General features: G+C 41.7%; 2 protein-coding genes across 2 annotated transcripts in view; both read left to right on the forward strand.

Moving 5' to 3' along the window:
• The first annotated feature begins 1,524 nt into the window (after positions 1-1,524).
• creg2 (cellular repressor of E1A-stimulated genes 2) lies at positions 1,525-5,407 on the forward strand. The gene is made up of 4 exons (XM_012864482.3): positions 1,525-2,024; positions 3,462-3,631; positions 4,694-4,807; positions 4,890-5,407. Exons 1-4 carry the CDS (start codon positions 1,611-1,613, stop codon positions 5,029-5,031), a joined length of 840 nt encoding a protein of 279 aa, XP_012719936.2. The 5' UTR covers positions 1,525-1,610; the 3' UTR covers positions 5,032-5,407.
• A 3,643-nt stretch (positions 5,408-9,050) lies between these two features.
• Positions 9,051-19,430, forward strand: part of mgat4a (alpha-1,3-mannosyl-glycoprotein 4-beta-N-acetylglucosaminyltransferase A) — a 44,468-nt gene continuing 34,088 nt past the window's right edge. Inside the window, exon 1 of the mRNA XM_012864357.3 lies at positions 9,051-10,095. Within this exon, the coding sequence (XP_012719811.1) occupies positions 10,002-10,095 (94 nt within the window). The 5' untranslated portion in view covers positions 9,051-10,001. The remainder of the gene's footprint in view (positions 10,096-19,430) is intronic.

Here is a 19,430-nt window from a genome sequence, read left to right on the forward strand (position 1 = left end):
CATGACGTAATTGAATAGATCATGTTAGGGTGAGGTTATATGGACAAGTAGCTATAAAAAATAATAAAAAGTGTTTCCACACTTTTACATGTAAGGGGAAGTTTGGATCTCTGCAAGAAAAAAAATGGGTCATTGCCCAGCAGGAACAGAAAAAAAAAAAAAAGCCACGGCAGCTCATTAGCTCCATGGCTCATTAAAGCCTTTCAAGATTAATGTTCTGCAGGATGTGCATAATTTACGGTGAAACAGAGACGTCTCGTGCAGAGCAGTGAACTCTCCAGATGGATTAGAGAGCATATCTAAAGAACAGGAAGCCACTTTCATTATCCATATACTTCATAATAACTCTGTCATACCCTCACAATCCTGAACGGATGAACAGTGTGCATGTGTAACACAAGGTAAGTGTAAATAGGAATTCATAAGATTAGCAGATTTATACAGGAAGTTAAATGTTTCATGTCATAAAACTGAACAAAGTAGAATGAGTGAATAAATGACCAATTACTCATCCATTTCTGCAAATTTCTAAAAACACTGTATTTCTTTTATTTAGTTCTTTAGTTGTTAATGGCTAAGGAGGCTTTTTTTCCAGTTACAGTCTTCATATTTTATGAGGCTGAAATATAGTACAGTATGTTGTTTTAGTTGAAATGTTCATCATGAACTACACAGTTCAACAAGTAGTAGGAGAGGTTTGAAAAATGAAGATCAGGAGAGCCCAAAGAGCAACCTGTGGCCCCTGGAAAGGATTTTGTTTGGCCTAGAACTGCAACTCTAACATCATACAAATTTGGCAGGTCATGCAGATAAGGCATTTCAAAATAAATGCACAAAAGATGCTATTAAAGTGAAAGATATTAGGTTCAACACAACATATGGCTTTTATCAACTCCCTTTTTACTTCCCTTTTTAGATTTCATATCAAGGGGACCACAAATCTCTAGTGACTTTTAATTAAAAATCGGCGTTGGGCACGCCCATTCATTAAACTTGGCTAAATAATGCAAACACTGTTAAAGGAAGAGTGGCTCATCCCCCATTCTTGTAGCTGACGATGGACCAAAAATTATTTATAGACCAAGAATATAGAACACGGTCAGCTACAAGCCTGCCTTTTAAAAAGGGGAAACAAGCGAGACCTTTTTATGTTTCACGCGTAAAATGATTTACAGGAGGGGGTTCTCAGCCAGGCCATCATTCATGCTAGAACGAGATGTGGTAAAAACAAAGAACTGAATGAGGGAGGGTCGAAAAAAAGCTAAAAAGTCAGGGACAAATTTGTTTTCTTAAGAAAGAACAATAGAAGAACAATGTTTTCCAGTATTTTTCCCACCCTATATGCATTATTGTTAAAATGAACGTCTAAGAACATCTTGACCACGTGAGTGAAATTTTGAAACAATCTTTTTTTTTTTCAAAATAAAACTTAATATTACTATAACACTTGTATAAAGATACCCTGGGTTTGATGCCGTTTCACCAGAGCCCGCCAGAGGGCGCTGCAGAAAGCTGCCTCTGCAGCTGAACGTCCTCGTGTTTTTAACTCGTCCGCACACGTGAGTTTTGTAAACACCAGGGTGGACGTGCGCGGCCATCCTCGCAGCTCCATGAGGCCCCCTTACCTCCCCCTGGCGCTGTGTGCCAGCCTCCTGTGCCTGTGCCGGAGCTACACCCTCAGGAGCTCCGTGTCCTGGGTCGTGTCGTCCAACGACGTGGATGTGGAAGGCGCCGACCTGTCCGAAGAGGTGGCCCCCGCGCTGCTGGTGGACGGCGCGGGGCTGTGGAAAGCCAACGTCCTCGGAGACCGCCTCGAGACTCCCGCACGCGGAGAGCCGGCGGAGCCCGAAAGCGCAGAAGCGGCGCAGCTGTCCCCACGCCTGTTCTCGTACCCCGTGGAAAAGGCGAAGCAGTCCGGCGGCGGCGGCTCTCCTCCTCCACACCAGGAGACCGCCAGGACCGCCCGCTACATCGCCCACTACAGCGACTGGGGTCACCTGGCCACCATTTCGACCCAAGACAAGGTAACGCTCCGTGGACCGAGTGGGGAGACTTTAGCCAGCCGAGCAGCAAGGCTGGTTCCTTCTTTCTAATAGGTTGGAAAAGAAAGAAAAGAAACACCAATCCAGTCACAACTTTATCAAACCAACTTTGCAAGTAAACATGCGGTCATAAAAAAAAACAAAAAAAACAAAAACAAAAACAAACGGTGAGACGTGGAGTAGCCCCGTAATGTGTTATGAAAGCAGATTATTCAAGGTCACCATAGTAAAAAAGGAAATCTACGGAAACCCAGGGGTGCAAAACACCAGAGAACTTTTTTTTCTTTTTACAGAAGATTAACATTTTGATCATGAGATGAAAGAAAAAAAAATCCAACATCATGGAAAACTGTAAACTCGTGGTCCAGCAATGTACTTTGTAAAATGTGTCCCTTTTTTCAAATTGTTGACATTGCAGTCAATGTTTATAACTATGTATTACAGTGTCACATGTTTTATCTATTTTAAATTTTGTTATTATTATTATTATTGGAGTTAAAAAATGTCCTTGTGTATTTCTGTTTTGTGTCGTGTTATATTCTGTAATCCAGTGCTGCCCTGCCTTCCATGTTTCCTGCCTTTTAGGTGTGAGGACCAGGTTTCAGAAGCACTGCTCTAAACCACCACAGTAAACAATGGCAGTTCCTGCATGCCTGCTGCCTTTTCACTCTAAAATATACACTGATGAACATTTTCATTGGTCCAGACTGCGGTCACCCCCCGCTCACATGACACCCGAAATTGCAAAAAACAAGGACTCACAACATACAAGTCTGTGTCCTCACAGTAACGACGTTCTTTGTGTTGCTTCCTGTCAAACCTCCGTATAAACCCTTACGCTATTTTTGTAATTCAAGCAACATTTCCTTTAAACACCTGCTTCATTCAGAATAATACAGCCATTGTTAGCCCAGTTGATATTTAGCTTTTTTCTTTCTTTTACACACGTCTCAATTTAAGGTGGTCTTGATTGTGAAGAAGAATCAAAAAAGCTCATTCTGTGTTTTAATTTTCAAAATAATGGTTTCATAAATCTGACTTTTTAAAGAGTTTCGGTCCAGTGCTATGGCTGCAGGTGTTCTGAGGTTTTTCTACCAGAGATGATTCCAGATTCCCTGATATAAAGCAAAATAGGTCTTTTTGCTTGGCGACAAACTTTCGCCTCCCTTGAAGTGCGTTCACACCGTGAGTTTTCTTTGGGAGAGATGTTGCCACCCCATGACATGGTGGCACCCTGTGCAGAAGGCCATAATGGCCATATAACTGATAGGAAAGGAGAGTTTAGTGAGTGATTGTTGTGTTGCTATTAAATATTATTAACATAATACTCCCAGCTAATGCTACAGAAAGAATGTTAATTGCTGCAATATGGTGGAAATTCTTAACAATGCCTCCGTTTGTAACTTTCATTCTGCACAGATCAGAGGTCTGCCCTTTGGAAACATTTTCTCTGTCAGTGACGGACCGCTGGAAAACAGCACTGGAGTGATCTATTTCTATGTGACTCCAATGGACAACACTGTGACGGACCTGAAAAGTAACCCATATGCCTCTCTCACATTCTCGGAGGCTGAGGGGGACTTCTGCAGGCAAGTCTAAGCTCACTGAAGATGCACCCGGATTACTTATGTGATGAAATGACCCCGGTCCGATACGTTCTTCCTGTTTAATACTTTGAACACACGAGAAGTATGCACAAAACAAAGCAAAAACGTTGAAGGTCTTACCATAAACAACAGCTTCTGTTAACCAGAAACAAAAGGTATGCAAAGTAAAACAAAACACACCTGGAAGTTTAAAACATCCCTGATCTAATTGTGCTTCTAGGGCACTTGGATAAATATTCTGATTTATATTTACTTTAAAATGGTTTCCTACCCTATCATAGATGTAGCTTTTGGAGAACTTTTGAAAAATACTTTTTGTGCTCAAGCAGCATTTGGGAAAATGCAGAATGATCCACAAAGTAGTCGTTTTCAGATTCCGTAAGGCCTTCAATATCTGCTCTACCCCCCAAATCCAGAGATGACTGCATTTACCGGTTTCTGCCAGCAGGTGGCAGAGTTTACATGGCATTGAAATCAGAGGTTCTTCCAAAATCTTATCCTTTGTTCCCTAACGTGTTTATTATGTACACTTCTGTAAACCATTGTATAAAGGAGGGTCTGATGCTGTACAAAATTAAAAGATAGAAAAAATATAGGGAGGGGAGAGACGTTCTGCATTTTGCAGCTTCTTTTACCCAAACATTCGCTGACAAGACAGAGACGGTCTTAAACTCAGAATACTCTTACAAATTCTGATTTATGTCTTCTTTACTGCGGTTGTTTCATTCTGTAATCTTGGCATATTTGTATTCTTTTAAGAAACCCATTCCTTGTTAGATTATATTTACTTTTCGCTTTAAATATATATATATATATATATATATATATATATATATATATATATATATATATATATATATATATGTCATTAAAGCAAGCACAAGTTTTACTAGTTAGCAACAAAACAACAGCTGAAAAAGGTTAATATATGCGTTATAGTGGCATTACACATGAAAAAAAGTTATGCCACCGCATAATCTAGTTACAGAAAAGCTTTGAAAAAGAACGTTTTGGTAACAAAGGTGTATTCTGCTGCGTTTCCAGGCAAATGGTGTATGATCCAGAGGATCCCAGATGTGCTCGGCTCACACTGACAGGCAAAATGGTGGAGGTGGAACCAGAGGAGCTCGCTTTTGCAAAGGAGGCGATGTTCTCGAGGTGACAGACCTATAAGCAGCTGTCGTGCGTCAACAGTACATTAGACAAGCGTGAACTCACATGCTGCTCTGTTTTAAAACAGACACCCAGTGATGGCAAAGTGGCCAGTGGGACACAAGTGGTTCTTCATGAAGATGGATTTGATTCAGGTGTGGCTACAGGACTGGATCGGGGGAGTATCAATCATCCCGCTGGAGGACTACTTCAAGGCTTCGCCCTTCTGAGATCCTGCTTTGCCTCGCTTCATAACAGACGCACGTCGGTTCTGCCGTGTGCGCCGCAGTTAACACTTGGCTCGGTCTGATAACAAAACAGTGACGTGCTAGGACTATAAATATAAAAGTGTGTGCATCTATTGCTTTTCAGAAGGCTGCTGCTGTTTTAATTAGAGAGAGAGAGAGATGTTGCATGTATCCCTTCTCTTCCCTCCCGGTCACTCAACAGTTGACGGTTTCATAAGCTTCATGTGTGAATGTATGTAAAGTGTTTATAAAGCGACTGATCATATGTACTTGTAATCTTTATAGTCTATTTTATGGGTTTGCTCTACAATGATAGTGTTTTGAAAATAAAGTCAAATTTTCTATTGAAAACCGTAAATATTTGTGTCAAGGATCCATTTTTTCCGATATAAATTTGTCTAGTTGGAAGGAGCTGTTCAAAAATGCATAAAGCATCATCGATGAGTTGTATACCATACGTTTTGCAAGTTATGTCCAAATACCAAATAATTGGTAGCTAATCCCTGTGAAAATTGGGTTTAAGTACAGATAGCTCTGAAAAAAATTTAATATTACCAAAAAAATCACTAATTTTTTGTCTCGTTTCACACAGTGAAACACTGATATTGTAGAGATTTAATTTGCATAGAGTGAAATATTTGTTGTAAGTTTTATTGTTATTCCTGACGGAGAATGAAAACTCATTATTTAGTGTCTTGGGGAATTAGAATATTATAAATATGATTATAAACGTCGGAAACTCAAGTTGTCATACCCTAATCGCCATTTAAAACACCTGCAATGGTTTTCTGAGCCTCTATGGTCTTGCAGTCTGGGTCAGTAGGCGCCACAGTCTCATCTGGTGCTCATCTCCAGCGGTCACTGGTTGTGAGTTACACCCTAAACAGGTCATCACAGGGCATTGCTGATGGAAACATGCGAGCACCCACTCACGTCTGAGGGCAATTTATAACAAGCAATTAAACTTACCTGGCTGTGGGGGGGTCAGATACCCGGAGAGAACCCATGCATGGGGTAAAGATGCAAGGTCCATGCAGAAAGATCCCAGGCTATGATTCAAACCAAGGACTGTATTGTTGCAAGATAGCACTGCCACATATCCCCAGCTGGAAAAAAAAAAGAAAAAAAAAAACAGGAAAGTGTAAGCTGTTAATATAAAAACTAGTAGAAGATGCTGGTGAAGACATTTTAATGTCCCGAAAAGAGTCCACCGTTATCCGAAAACATATGAAAAACTACTGATGCTAGTTTGGTGGTTGTCCACTGATAAATACTGAGGAGAAACACCAATTGTAATTATTTACGAATAAAGATGAGCACATTGTGAAGTGGACTTTCTCAAAACGTAAGCTGCCCTGAGATGCCTTCCTCGCATCTTGTGGCATGTGATTATGTGACATTTGAAGGCGCCGAGTCATGAAAGTAATTAAATAGCTGAGCTGGCAAGGTGGTGTGAACACTTTCACCTCTGTGCTGCACATTTAGCATGGAGCTGTTTTCCTTTTTCTTTGTTTTGGAGTCCAAATAATGTAATCTTGGACTCAGCTCTCCAAAGAGTTATGCCAGAAGTACCGGTTGAATGTTTTTCTCCTATAATAGTTCTATGTGCAGCCTCTTTGTGAATGTGAAGGATGCACAACAGTGGCAAGAGCCTTACGTTGGTCCACGATGACATTATAGGGTTTTTGGCAACTTGCAATTTACTTTCAGGGCGAACTTAGACCCAAGCATGATTGCAGTTGTTTTAAATGTCCATCACTAATTTCTATTTTTATTTTGTTGAACTGCTGATTCCAAATGGTTGTCGACTCTCAAGCTGCTACAATCTTTTTATTTTATTTTTATTTTATTTTTAAAGCCGCTGACAGCTCCTTGGATATTAGCATGGTGTTCACTTTCACTTCAGCTATCAGGAAGAAACCGGACTATGCTAAGGTTTTAACAGGGAGTTCCAAGCTTTATATTATTGCCCAAAAAAAGGCCTTGTTCATCAACATCAACATACTCCAGACATTTGAATTGAGAAAGCTTTCTGTATGGGAAACTTCAGAAAAAAAAGTCCAGTTGTTTTGTTTTTAACTTTTTTTGGAATGATTATGACCTGGATGACTGAGAATCTTCACTAGTGTAGTGTGAAGCGCTTTGATGGACTCGTCAGACTAGTTAAAGCGCTATACAAGTACAAGCCATTTACCATTGATATTACATTTCTATATATTGTAAACAGGTCCAGCCTGTTGTACTACTGGTTTAAAATGTCTGAAATGTACTAGAAAAGCTTGGTGTTGACTGATGTGGTGGTTCTTTTAAAGTTCTGATAGTCACCATTCTGGTTTAAATGTCGTCTGAGCAGCTTTTATTCCTGACAAATGGACAAAAACGAACAGCAACTTTAATTTGAAACGGGAACTTCTGTCATTCTGCATCGTGACCGTAAGGGGCGGGGACCTTTAGTTTGAAAGCTCTTCCCGGAAGTCATGACGTGACAGGTGGACCCGTTAGTTAAAGCGCGATACAAGTACAAGCCATTTACCATTAATATTACATTTCTATATATTCTAAAAAGGTCCAGCCTGTTGTACTACTGGTTTAAAATGTCTGAATGTACTAGAAAAGCTTGGTCTTGACTGATGTGGTGGTTCTTTTAAAGTTCTGATAGTCACCATTCTGGTTTAAATGTCGTTTGAGCAGCTTTTATTCCTGACAAATGGACAAAAACGAACAGCAACTTTAATTTGAAACGGGAACTTCTGTCATTCTGCATCGTGACCGTAAGGGGTGGCAACCTTTATTTTGAAAGCTCTCACCGGAAGTCATGTTTGGCTAAATCCTCTGACGTGACAGGTGGATCCGTTAGTTAGTTAGTTAGTTAGTTAGTTAGTTAGTTAGTTAGTTAGTTAGTTAGTTAGTTAGTTAGTTAAAGCGCTATACAAGTACAAGCCATTTACCATTGATATTACATTTCTATATATTGTAAACAGGTCCAGCCTGTTGTACTACTGGTTTGAAATGTCTGAATGTACTAGAAAAACTTGGTGTTGACTGATGTGGTGGTTCTTTTAAAGTTCTGATAGTCACCATTCTGGTTTAAATGTCGTCTGAGCAGCTTTTATTCCTGACAAATGGACAAAAACGAACAGCAACTTTAATTTGAAACGGGAACTTCTGTCATTCTGCATCGTGACCGTAAAGGGGTGGGGACCTTTATTTTGAAAGCTCTCACCGGAAGTCATGTTTGGCTAAATCCTCTGACGTGACAGGTGGACCCGTTAGTTAGTTAAAGCGCTATACAAGTACAAGCCATTTACCATTGATATTACATTTCTATATATTCTAAAAAGGTCCAGCCTGTTGTACTACTGGTTTAAAATGTCTGAATGTACTAGAAAAGCTTGGTCTTGACTGATGTGGTGGTTCTTTTAAAGTTCTGATAGTCACCATTCTGGTTTAAATGTCGTTTGAGCAGTTTTTATTCCTGACAAATGGACAAAATCGAACAGCAACTTTAATTTGAAACGGGAACTTCTGTCATTCTGCATCGTGACCGTAAAGGGGTGGGGACCTTTATTTTGATAGCTCTCACCAGAAGTCATGTTTGGCTAAATCCTCTGACGTGACAGGTGGACCCGTTAGTTAGTTAGTTAGTTAGTTAGTTAGTTAGTTAAAGCGCTATACAAGTACAAGCCATTTACCATTGATATTACATTTCTATATATTCTAAACAGGTCCAGCCTGTTGTACTACTGGTTTGAAATGTCTGAATGTACTAGAAAAGCTTGGTGTTGACTGAGTTGGTGGTTCTTTTAAAGTTCTGATAGTCACCATTCTGGTTTAAATGTTGATTGAGAAATTTTTATTCCCGACAAAAAATGGATAAAAACGAACAGCAACTTTAATTTGAAACGGGGACTTCTGTCATTCTGCATCGTGACCGTAAATGGGTGGCGACCTTTATTTTGATAGCTCTCACCGGAAGTCATGTTTGGCTAAATCCTCTGACGTGACAGGTGGACCCGTTAGTTAGTTACCAACAACAACACGTTACGGCTGGGCTCTGTGTGATGCACGGGGACAGCTGGGCGTCCGTTCGTCTGGGCGTTTACGTCAACAGAAATGGAAAACGCACAGTGAGGAATTATTAGCCTAAAAAAAACAAAAACAAAAAAGGGGAGTCCCTGGTCCAATTTTGGCAGCGTTGGTTCGGTGACTGCAGGTTGACCGCCACCGGAGTTTCTACTTCATGTTAGCCCAGTAAGCTAACTAGCTTCTCGGGTCCGTGTCGTATCGCAGCCGGCGAAGCTTGCACGCGTCCGTTGACGTTCCCCCCCCCCCACCCCACCGGCGGGAGGCAGCAACACGTAGGTCTCTGCCGCTAACACCTCCTCCGTCTGTTGGAAGTTGAGGCGGAATCGACGTGATTTGAGGCGTAGCCTCCCGCACACCGTCAGAGCTCCCGGCAGCCTATCCCGGAGGAGGCTCAGCCGTCACACACTCGAGATGATTTCTGCCTGGAACTTGTAGCTAACGAGCGGCGGCTGTAAACATCAACATGGACCGTGCGGGCAGCCGGGCGACCATGTAAGCCGTCTCGTCGCCTAAATCTTTTTATATCGCGTCAGACCGCAAGTAGAGGAGGCAACGCGGGGTGGGAGAGAAGAGCACGTTTCGGCGCCACGGAGGGAACGGCGCAGAAGACCCAAGGTTACATCCGAGGACTGGTCTCTCTCAGCTGAGGAGTCGGCGGCCACTGCGTCGCGAACTGGGCCGCCTTGGCACGTCCGTATGCCCTCGCCTACGCCCGCCGCGAGATCCTGAGGGCAGGAAGAGACGGACGGACGTGGAGGGAGGCAGCGGTAGCGGTAGCTCCGGCTCTCTCTCCCCCCCCCCCTCCACCCCATCCCATCCCATCCATCCCCTGACACTGAGCCGTGGAGAGGCATCGCTGAAATGAGATGAGGCTCAGAAATGGAACTGTGGCCACTGCGTTGATTTTCTTCACGTCCTTCCTCAGCCTGTCCTGGTACACAGCATGGCAGAATGGCAAAGGTAGGCTCAAAATAGAAGAAGAAGCACACAGAGAAACAGTGTTTTATTTGTTTTAACATGTCTCTAAAAAGTTTTTTTTGCCCACTTAAAGCTGACATTTCGCTCCTAACTGATTTGATTTCATATGGCATCTTATGCACCGATCAGCCTTGTCCTGACTGATACCATGACAATAAGTCAGAAAACATGTGCTGTAGGGCTTTTTTTTTGTTTTTGTTTTGTTGTTTTTGGAGCAGATCCAGCAGGGAGTTGAGTAGTGACTGGCCACCACTGCTGACCCGTCAAAAGGGGTTTGTTATGAGGGTGAAAACGCTTAATGGTAGCGGAGTCTGATGACAAAACCTCCTGGCTGAAGGCTGCAGGAATCGGTGGGCTACGAGTGAAGGAGCAGCAGCTCAGGATGTTTGCAATCACGCCATAAAAGGCCTGAATTATGTCATGCACCGAACCTTTTATGTGACTTTTACTGAACTGAAAAAAAAAAAAAAAGATTCAGACTACATGTCGTTGGTTTGATTGGTCTGCTGACAGACAACAGTGGGGAAACCTTAGTTCTGATGGATAAAATTAATTTGGTAAAGAACACGTACCGATCGGCGCTGATCAGGGGAGAATTGGTAGATTCCCGTTTCTGGCAGCTCGTTTAGTTTTTATCATTGTACATCTTTACGGATGGCCAGGATATTTTTTTTCCTGGTGTTTTGTGGCCTCCTTGTTTTGTGTCATATTTTGTCATAGTGTGTCTATGTGATCATCTCTGTCCTGTTACCATCTTCTCTCCCCCTTTTAGCTGTTTTCTGACGGGCGTTCTGTGCCAATAGTTGTTTCCTGATTGCGCCACAGTTGTTTTTCTTGTCGTTTTTGAACATCTTGTAAAAGAGCAGAATTTGGTGAGATAGGATGAGTACTGGAGAAAATGCAGCCTTACTGTTCCTTACTCTTATCTGAAATCTACCCCCCCTCCCCAATAAATCAGTCAATCAATAAATAAATAAAATGTGGAATTATATTTGAACAATCTCCTTTATCTTTGATTTGTCACATCAAAACTAGAGTTTTGGTCCAACTCATTATCACTTTAGTTCTTAAGGCAGTGACTGAGCCCACTCCATAAATAAAAACAACATTTACACACAAAAAAATGAAGCTGCTTCACAGATTGTTGGCCTTTAGACCCTGTTCAGATCAGGGTTTTAAACAGGACATTTAAGTTGAGTCACATTTAAATGCCTCAAGTAGCATTTTGCTAATTACAGGGCAGAGCCTGTGATGTAACGCAGCAGTTCCCGAATCTTTCAGCCTCCAGCCTATGAATTGACCTGGTGGAGATATTTCCATTAAGTCAAATAAACAGAAGAATGACGACACAAGCAGCCGCAACTAACTGTCAATACATTTCCCTTATGTATTTCCTAGTTCTATTTTTTTTTTTAAATCACTTCTATGATTCATAGCATAAACGTCTTCTCTTTTTTTTTCTTGATTTATTTTTTTTAAATAGGATTTTAGACCTCACAATTGTTTATCGGTGCCCCAAAGTGAGGTCCTGATCCTAGCTTTGGGATCCGTTGATTTATAGAATGTGTATTTAATGTATGGCAATGTAGTTCAGATCGTAAAAGTCAAAGTATTATTGAATCTTTGAACTAAAGTTGATGTTGAGACTGTCCAGATGTCAACTAAAAAAAAAAGCATGGCAGTAACTGTTTACCGTTCTGGTTAAAGCAAAGCAAACATCAGCCTTTTGTTTGATGAGTTGTAGATCAAACTATTTCTAACACCCAACATGTTTTGTAATCGATGGTCCAGTCATTAAAAACTACGGAAAGAAATCACCATGCATGATCCAGGTAAAGCCTGGATAATTGGAGTGGTAACGTTACAGGGGCCATGTTTCTTTAGCGTCGCTTAGCTTTTTCATTCTTTATTTCTTAACCTGTTGTTAATATCCTGTCGTTATCAGCTGGTTTGAGTCTGTCTCCTGTTTGAATCTTACTGTTGAAAAACGAGTCTCCGTGGCTCTTGGGGACACTTTCCGAGCCGCTCTGTGCCGTGTTATGGCGGTGATTGGCGTTGACACAGGTTCCAGATGAGGCCAGGCTGATGTGGGACCAGCAGGATGCTGCAGGATAGCAGGTGCTGTTGTGTCAGTAGGTCCATTCGTTTTAATCCAGTATCTCAGCGTTAACAGGGAGCGCACACATTCTCACTTCACGCAGGGACGCAGAGCTGCTTAAAGCAAGTGCCCCGGCTTGGTGGTTTACGACTCTTTTACAAGGGGCATAAATAAACATCTGTTAACGCTCCCTAACGAATCTCTAAACATCTTACTGAGATAACATGTCTTTATGTGTTAGTCATGGCAACAAGATGCAGCTCAGTTGTGACGCCTGCCGCGCCATTGAAATGCAGTCAGCGTTCCACAAACGTCCTGTGGTCTTTCATCGGGTCGTATATATATATATATATATATATATATATATATATATATATATATATATATATATATATATATATATATATATATATATACAGCCTGTTGACATGTTAGCATGGGATTATGAACCATATGCGGTATCTATTGTTCGCTTTTACCACGCTAACTCAGCATATGTCAGAGTGGTTAAGAACGCCAGCGCCTTGTTATCAGCAAAGTGCAAATGATTCCAGCTTTTAGATAAATTACCAGCCAAAGCTTCATATTGTGACTTACCCAGAAGCTTATCAGTTTGATGGCGTGTTCGCCATTACAGACAGGCCGAGTGAGTGGCAGCACTGCAAACAAGCAGCGAACGCTCCGACACCGGTTAGTTCACCGCGCGTTCAAGAGATTATGCCGTCCGCTCTGTTCGTAGGCGCTGTTGATAAAATGCATTGTGTTGATGACATGAGGAGTGGCCACTTTTACTCAGTTTACATACTGGTGTTTATAATTAGAGATCGACCAATACAGGTTTTTTAAGGCCGATACCGATTATTTTGACATCGGCTCTATTACGTGAGGCTGATTATTTATTTATTTTTTTTCTCCCTTTTGGCCGATTGTTGAAGCCGATATTGCTTTTTCTTCTTCCATTTACAAGATAAAAATGACACATTGGTAACAAATATTACACAAGTGTCAATTTAAACAAGGACATTAATTAAATGGCCAGAAGTTGAAATGACACCAGCGTTGTTTTTGGTATTGTTTTCATGTTTCATGTGCATGCGTCAGTCTCCCTGGCAGTGCCCACCATTTAAAAAAAACAACAAAAAAAAACAATGTTTCCACCTTGACAAGTGGCGGAGTTAAAAAAAAAAAAAAAACAAGAATAAGAAAAAACACCGCAGATGACCTGCCGTCTGAGTGAAAAGGAAACTGCTTCAGCCTGCTCACATACACAGAGCCAGACACTTAAAGGGCAAATACATCTAAGTTAGACAGTTTAAAAATACAATAAAAGTTGTCTTAGAGTAGTTTCTACATTACCAGCCGCTCTCTGCAAAGGATGGAGCGACGATGTATGAGCTTCAAGTGACGTCACGCCATGGCGGCTGAACGCGCTACTGGATCGGCCAACGCTTGCATTTATCGCCCGATACCGTCAACTTCTGCTTATGTTGCCCGCTTGTTCTTAGAGTCTGACTCATTATAAACATTATGAACAACGATGATGACTAACCTTAATGTGGGCCAACTGTTACCATAGCTGCTCCTTTACCTTATTTGTGACCTCCCGCATCTCACCAAACTTGTTGTTCAAGTATTTTATTGTTGCATCAAAAGGCTTGGTGTGTATCGAATTGTCCTTTCGGGGAAGAGGAAAATAAAATGCCTTCCAGTTTGAACAGTTTGAATTAGACAACAAGGCCTTGTGGCAAGCATTGCTTCTCGTGCTATTTACGGCGCATTGTGCTTGACGTTGATGCGGCTGAGCGGTTCACCTCGGCCTAGCATGGTGATGGCTGCCAGAATGTGCAGAAATGTACTGAATTAACTCAACAAATGTCAGCTAATGGAGGGCTGCAATTTATAGAACAAGTCTGGATTTAAAATGAAACTACAATATTTTAATAATGAAAAGGTCTTGTTAGTATCATAAAAGCTGAAGCACAGCAACTAGTGAAATCCTAAAAATACATAATTTTCTTACGTTATAATAACTGTTTTAGACTTATATTAGTTATTTGCTCTATATACTGCTACTCTAATTATATTTAGTTGGCAAACTATTCAACAGTTAAATTTTTGAAGTCATTTTGGACCGTATTGGTCCGATAAGTACAACTGGGACGATGTTAATATCCAGCGTTTACTTTCACCTTGTTGCCATTTTGTACGTGTTTTGGGATGGTAAAGGGAGGGGGTTGGCCGTTTGGTCACGTGATGGCGATGCTGCACAGGATTGTGGGGGATTGTGAGGTTTAACTAAAGTGGACTAGGGAACGCCAACTGTCTGGTCGTTTTTTTCCACAGCGTCCAAATCGTAAAGAATATATATTGAGATATTAACAGTATCGGTAAAAGTCAACCATCGGTCATAACAGTTAATTTCACATATATCGGCGCCGGCCCAAGTTTTCATATCGGTGCATCCCTTTATATTGCGTTCAGCTTCGACTTCAAATAGTAGCTAGTAAAGATGCCTTTTTGAGCGTCTAGTTGAATAGGAAATTTAACTTTAAGTGCAGGGGTGCCAACGTCTAGCATGTTTAAGACGTTCTGGCTGAATGAGCTGCTACAGGCTGGGGGAGATAATTCACACCTGAATCAGGTGTTTTAGAGCATTATTACGAGTTCTGCTTGTTTTGGCTGCTGCAACTCGTCGGTTTCCTCTTAATCTGTCAAGAGTTGAGTAAATGTTTCGACTGCTTAGTGCCACAGCACTGAAGGTGGTATGTCCCTCTGCCTTTCCAGGTCTTTTAATTCTTTAGAAAATGTCCTCCTTGATGTGAACATTATTTCAGTTTAAGTCGATTTAACTGGCTAAAAACAAGGGTTATCTGACCAACTGTTGTCCTTCCACTGCCCTGAGAACGTATTTACTTTTGTACAGACTTACATCATTATACTACATGTTAGGGGAATTAATAATGATAAATCCGTAGAGCCTCTCTCCAGAATCTCCAAACTATCCCTTGAAGGTCTCCACTATACATTTCAGCGCGTCCTCTAACAGGAGCTGCTTGGACCTCGCCGACCGGTATGTCCTCACATTCATAATATTTATGGATGACTTCAACCGCGGTGTTCTGCTCGGAGACGTATAGCGTTCACCGCTGCCTACAGGGCCGAGATGCGCCGCTTTGTCAACTGTCTCCTCAAAAGGAAAAAAAAAAAAAAAAAGCGATGAGACGAAATTAAAAAGAGGAACAAAAGTAATTTCTTTGCAGGATATTGATGCAGTTCTTATCTCCTTTTGGTCCCTGAGAGATAAAGCATCACTTCTCCTTGTGTTCGTGGTCTGACTCATAGTTTGAGCCGTTGCTGCTTTTGTCACCGTTGGCACGCGCCGCCGCAAAAGTCCGGAGGGTGGTCAGCAGAGCAGAGCGGGACATATGATTTAATCTTTTTACGCTTTGTTGGGAAGTCTAAAGCATTTTAAAACATCGCTGTTAAGAATGAAGCAACAGATGCTGAGCAGCGCAGTCAGGCCTGCCCCATATCGAGTAATTAAAAACAACTTGACTGTAGATTGATTATTTATGAGCCGTACACCCTGGGTGTTTTTCAGCATTAGTCGAAGGTCACATTTACACTCCGTTTAGCATGCGGCCTTTAAGTACAGGCCTAGCATCAACCACTATTTCTACGAGTCGCCTTGTATGACGTTAACTTTCTGTACCTATGTTGGTGCCCAGCTTCCTGTTCTTTTTAATATATGGCTGTTCTCTTTTTGACTTTGTCACTTCAGCACCAAATGATTTTGAAAATCATGACGGGGCGTGTGAGTCGAGCTTTGTCACGTATATCATGCTTGGCTGTGAGGCGTTTGGACAAGAAAAAACGGATGAGATTATTATTATTATATATATTTATTTATTTATTTTTTGTAAATTCGGGATGTATTCTTCACTTCTGTCAGCCGGTCTTGTTTAGCTCATTTGACGGCTGTTAGAGCTTAGTTTGTCAGCTGTCCAAACACGCTCTGGTGAAGAACCCTCCAGAATGTGTGCTTTTCTGTCAGAGTGTCCTTCATCTTCTTTTTTTGGGGGGGAGGCGGCTTTGGGGCTTGGTGATTATATCTCAAGTAGATTTTGACAACATTTACAAACAGAATAAGTGGATTGTGTGTTGCTAGTAATACGAACAGGGAAAATAATCACTGTTTTTTTTTTTTATAGGCTGATACAGATCCTTTAGGTCTTGATAAAAGAGTGTCGTTTTTTCTGTTTGCTGCTGTTTTTTTGCTTGCACTGGGTATAAACTTAGAACTGAGAGCCTGCTATATGCAGCCTGACATTTTGCAATAACAAAGTTTAAGAAAATGTTTCCCCTCAGTTTTCTCTAGTCTGCAGTTTGGGCATAGATACTAAGGTTTCCCTGCTGTAGGCAGTGTTTTTCATTATTTATACAGTAACAAATCAGATTATTTCCTAGATTGGGTGCGAAACATCTGATAAAAATGTGGTTGAGCAGTTAACCTCTGAACACGTGTAATATCTGGCAGCAGTGAGCAGATGTGAGGAAACAGCAACATTTTTTGATAACGGTTACACAATCAGTGACTTCTGTTCTCAAAGTATACCTTCCCCCGTTTTATCGTCAACCTCAAGACATGCAAAAACATTTGATCTCATTATCACATGTCGCTAATGGAAGTCATTCTCAGTCTGAGTCGGTTTATCTGATCACACAGTCTAAACGCCTTTATGATCAGGAAGTCTAGTCGAGTTTATTCAACTCTTTTTTTTTTTTTTTTTTTTTTTTTCTGAGAGAGAATTCAAATAAACTAGATCTGCAAGTATTTATGGGCAACCTGGTTTTCAACAACAAACCTCATGTTGCATCCGTAGACTGTATGCGTTTTCACCAACAAAGCTGTAAACGTTCTGACCGTAAAACGCTCTGACGATTCGGTAGACGTCGATTTGCTCCTAGCCAATGAAAACAGCCATATTCCAGCGATTGATGTCTTTGTAAGATGGTATGAGGAGTCTTTTCTTTGTCTCGATACTGCTAAAATCCCAAGATATGATTATTGATTATTAGGTGAAAACCTCACAAGCACGAAGTCCCTTAAATTAAAGGTCAGGCCTACCAGAGTGTGCGCGCTTACAGAGATACTCTGGGACGCTGAGATGGCAAATTGTGTGAGCAGTGTGAAAGGTGTCACACGGCTCTGCCATTTTAATATTGATTCAGTCATAGTGACTTTTTCGTTGTGCTTTTCCTGAGTCACTTTTATCCTTCTCCTCTGTGTCATGGTTTGGTAATACAACCCTAAAAAAGAGAGGAGTTCCCTTCAGGAGGTTGGGGAAACTGTCATCTAGACTGATTGAAGGGCCTCAACTTTCAGTCTCATCCCTGCACAGCAGGCAGGTACAGCAGGTAGCCATGTCTGTCTTTAAATAGCTGTCATACCCTACAGGGAGTTTCAGCTTCTTCCTTGTTTTTGGAACGGTTACATCCCATCCTCATGGTGCATAATAATCCCCGGCCTTATGTGGCAAGAGTGTGCAGGCGGTTTCCGGACGATGAAGGAATTGATGCCATCGACTGGCAGCCGTGTTTTCCTGATCTAAATCCAACAGAACATCTCTGCTGGGATGTCGTGTTTAGGTCCACCGGTGTCGCCAGGCAAGCAAACATGGGGGCCATAGAAACTACTGAGAACCATTATGAGTTGTTATAATGACCTTTCAGCAAACTGGGCCAGCCTGCCTCCTCAGTTTTTCAGTTCCACTTTCTCCGTGACTTCAGAATAAGCCCCCAGTGGGTTGATCATCATTTGTTTCTCAGTTATCTGTTGTGTTTTCAAAGTTTTCCTTTGATTTAATTAGATTTTTTTTAGCAGTGTGTGATTGATTGTGGCCCCGATCAAACCATTGTAGTGGTATTGTAGTGTGGCCCTGAGTCACTTGTTCTGGTAGATATCCTCGTTATTATTATGATTATTATTATTATTTTCAAAGTCGGTACCTGGAAAACGAATCAGGAACCAAACAGAGGCACAAATGTGAAAGGAGAAAAAAACCCAGCACCCATTTTCACTCCCGGTCATCGTACCAGAGGAGCTTCAGGACAGCTGATGCCTAATTAAAAAGCCCGCTGGCATGGTGATGTTGTCCACTTTTAACTTTGAACGTAAAGGCCTGTGGCAGCTCCTATTGCGATGGAACAATAGCTCTTGTGCTTTAGTGCCTTCTAAATTTAGGCTTGATCAGCTAGCCTCTCCATTTATCCCAGAGTTGATATGGTTGCGGTCCTGAGTAATGAATCACTAAGCTTTGTGGTGAATGCTACAGGGAAGGTGTTTATTTTGTGTGATGAGCTCACAGCTAACATTATCAACATTCTGAGAAGTGCATCATGGACTTTTTTGGGGGGGTGTTTTTGCTACTAAATGTTAAATGCGTTTCTAAAAATTTCTGCTGGATATGTGGGGTTCAGTTAATTTAAGAAATGTGTCGTTTAATCCAAGATGAAAGCTTGGCGCGCCGCTTAAAGGACTCTATATTTTTCAGTGGATTTGTTCAGTTCTTCCTTTTTCCTTTTTGTAAACCTTCCTTCCCTTTGCTCTCCTTCAACATCTGCTGCACCCTTCCTCTCCCTTTTTTCCCGCTTATCATTACATCATTTCGAACACAATAGGCCAGAAATAGCCCGTGTGATTGCAGCATAGGAGGTAAACGAGCCAGCAGATGCCGTTTGAAAGCGCGGCTACGTCATAAAAGCTCGGGATGGTAAAGGATGCGGGCTCGGAAGTGTTGTGCCTTCCTGTTTGTAGTCTCTCGCCGTTTGAGTGTGTGCGTGCGCGCAACCTTTTAGAGCGTGCACAGTTTGACACAGGGCACTTTGCCAGCCAAATCCCAAGTGGCTTGGAAGGCAAAGGAGAGTAGACGGCGTAAAGCCTAAAAGATGGGAGGATCCCGAGGAGCCGTCTGTATAATGGAGAGGGAAAGGCCGTGAGTGCTGACACGGCAGAGGAGCGGCGAGGTGCGCACACACACACACATTTGTCGTTGTCCGAGGCAGTTTTACTCCATTTAAATGGACATTGTCAGCTGTTGGCGAGTTAACAATCGGTATTGTTTGCCTCCTCGTGCTTATGCTGGCTTCCTCTGTGCCACAGTGCTCTGCGTTCAGTCGAGCATTTTTCCCTCTTTACTTCTGAACAGCGTTCCCAGAC

The sequence above is a fragment of the Fundulus heteroclitus genome, chromosome 7 (assembly GCF_011125445.2).
Source record: "Fundulus heteroclitus isolate FHET01 chromosome 7, MU-UCD_Fhet_4.1, whole genome shotgun sequence".
NCBI classification, from domain to species: domain Eukaryota; kingdom Metazoa; phylum Chordata; class Actinopteri; order Cyprinodontiformes; family Fundulidae; genus Fundulus; species Fundulus heteroclitus.

What these genes read in the sequence shown, in the direction of transcription:
- creg2 (XM_012864482.3), top strand. Translation starts at nt 1,611, where the DNA reads ATGAGGCCCCCTTACCTCCCCCTGGCGCTGTGTGCCAGCCTCCTGTGC. An exon ending in CCATTTCGACCCAAGACAAG is followed by an intron (nt 2,025 to 3,461) that starts GTAACGCTCCGT and finishes CATTCTGCACAG; the next exon opens with ATCAGAGGTCTGCCCTTTGG. An exon ending in AAGGAGGCGATGTTCTCGAG is followed by an intron (nt 4,808 to 4,889) that starts GTGACAGACCTA and finishes GTTTTAAAACAG; the next exon opens with ACACCCAGTGATGGCAAAGT.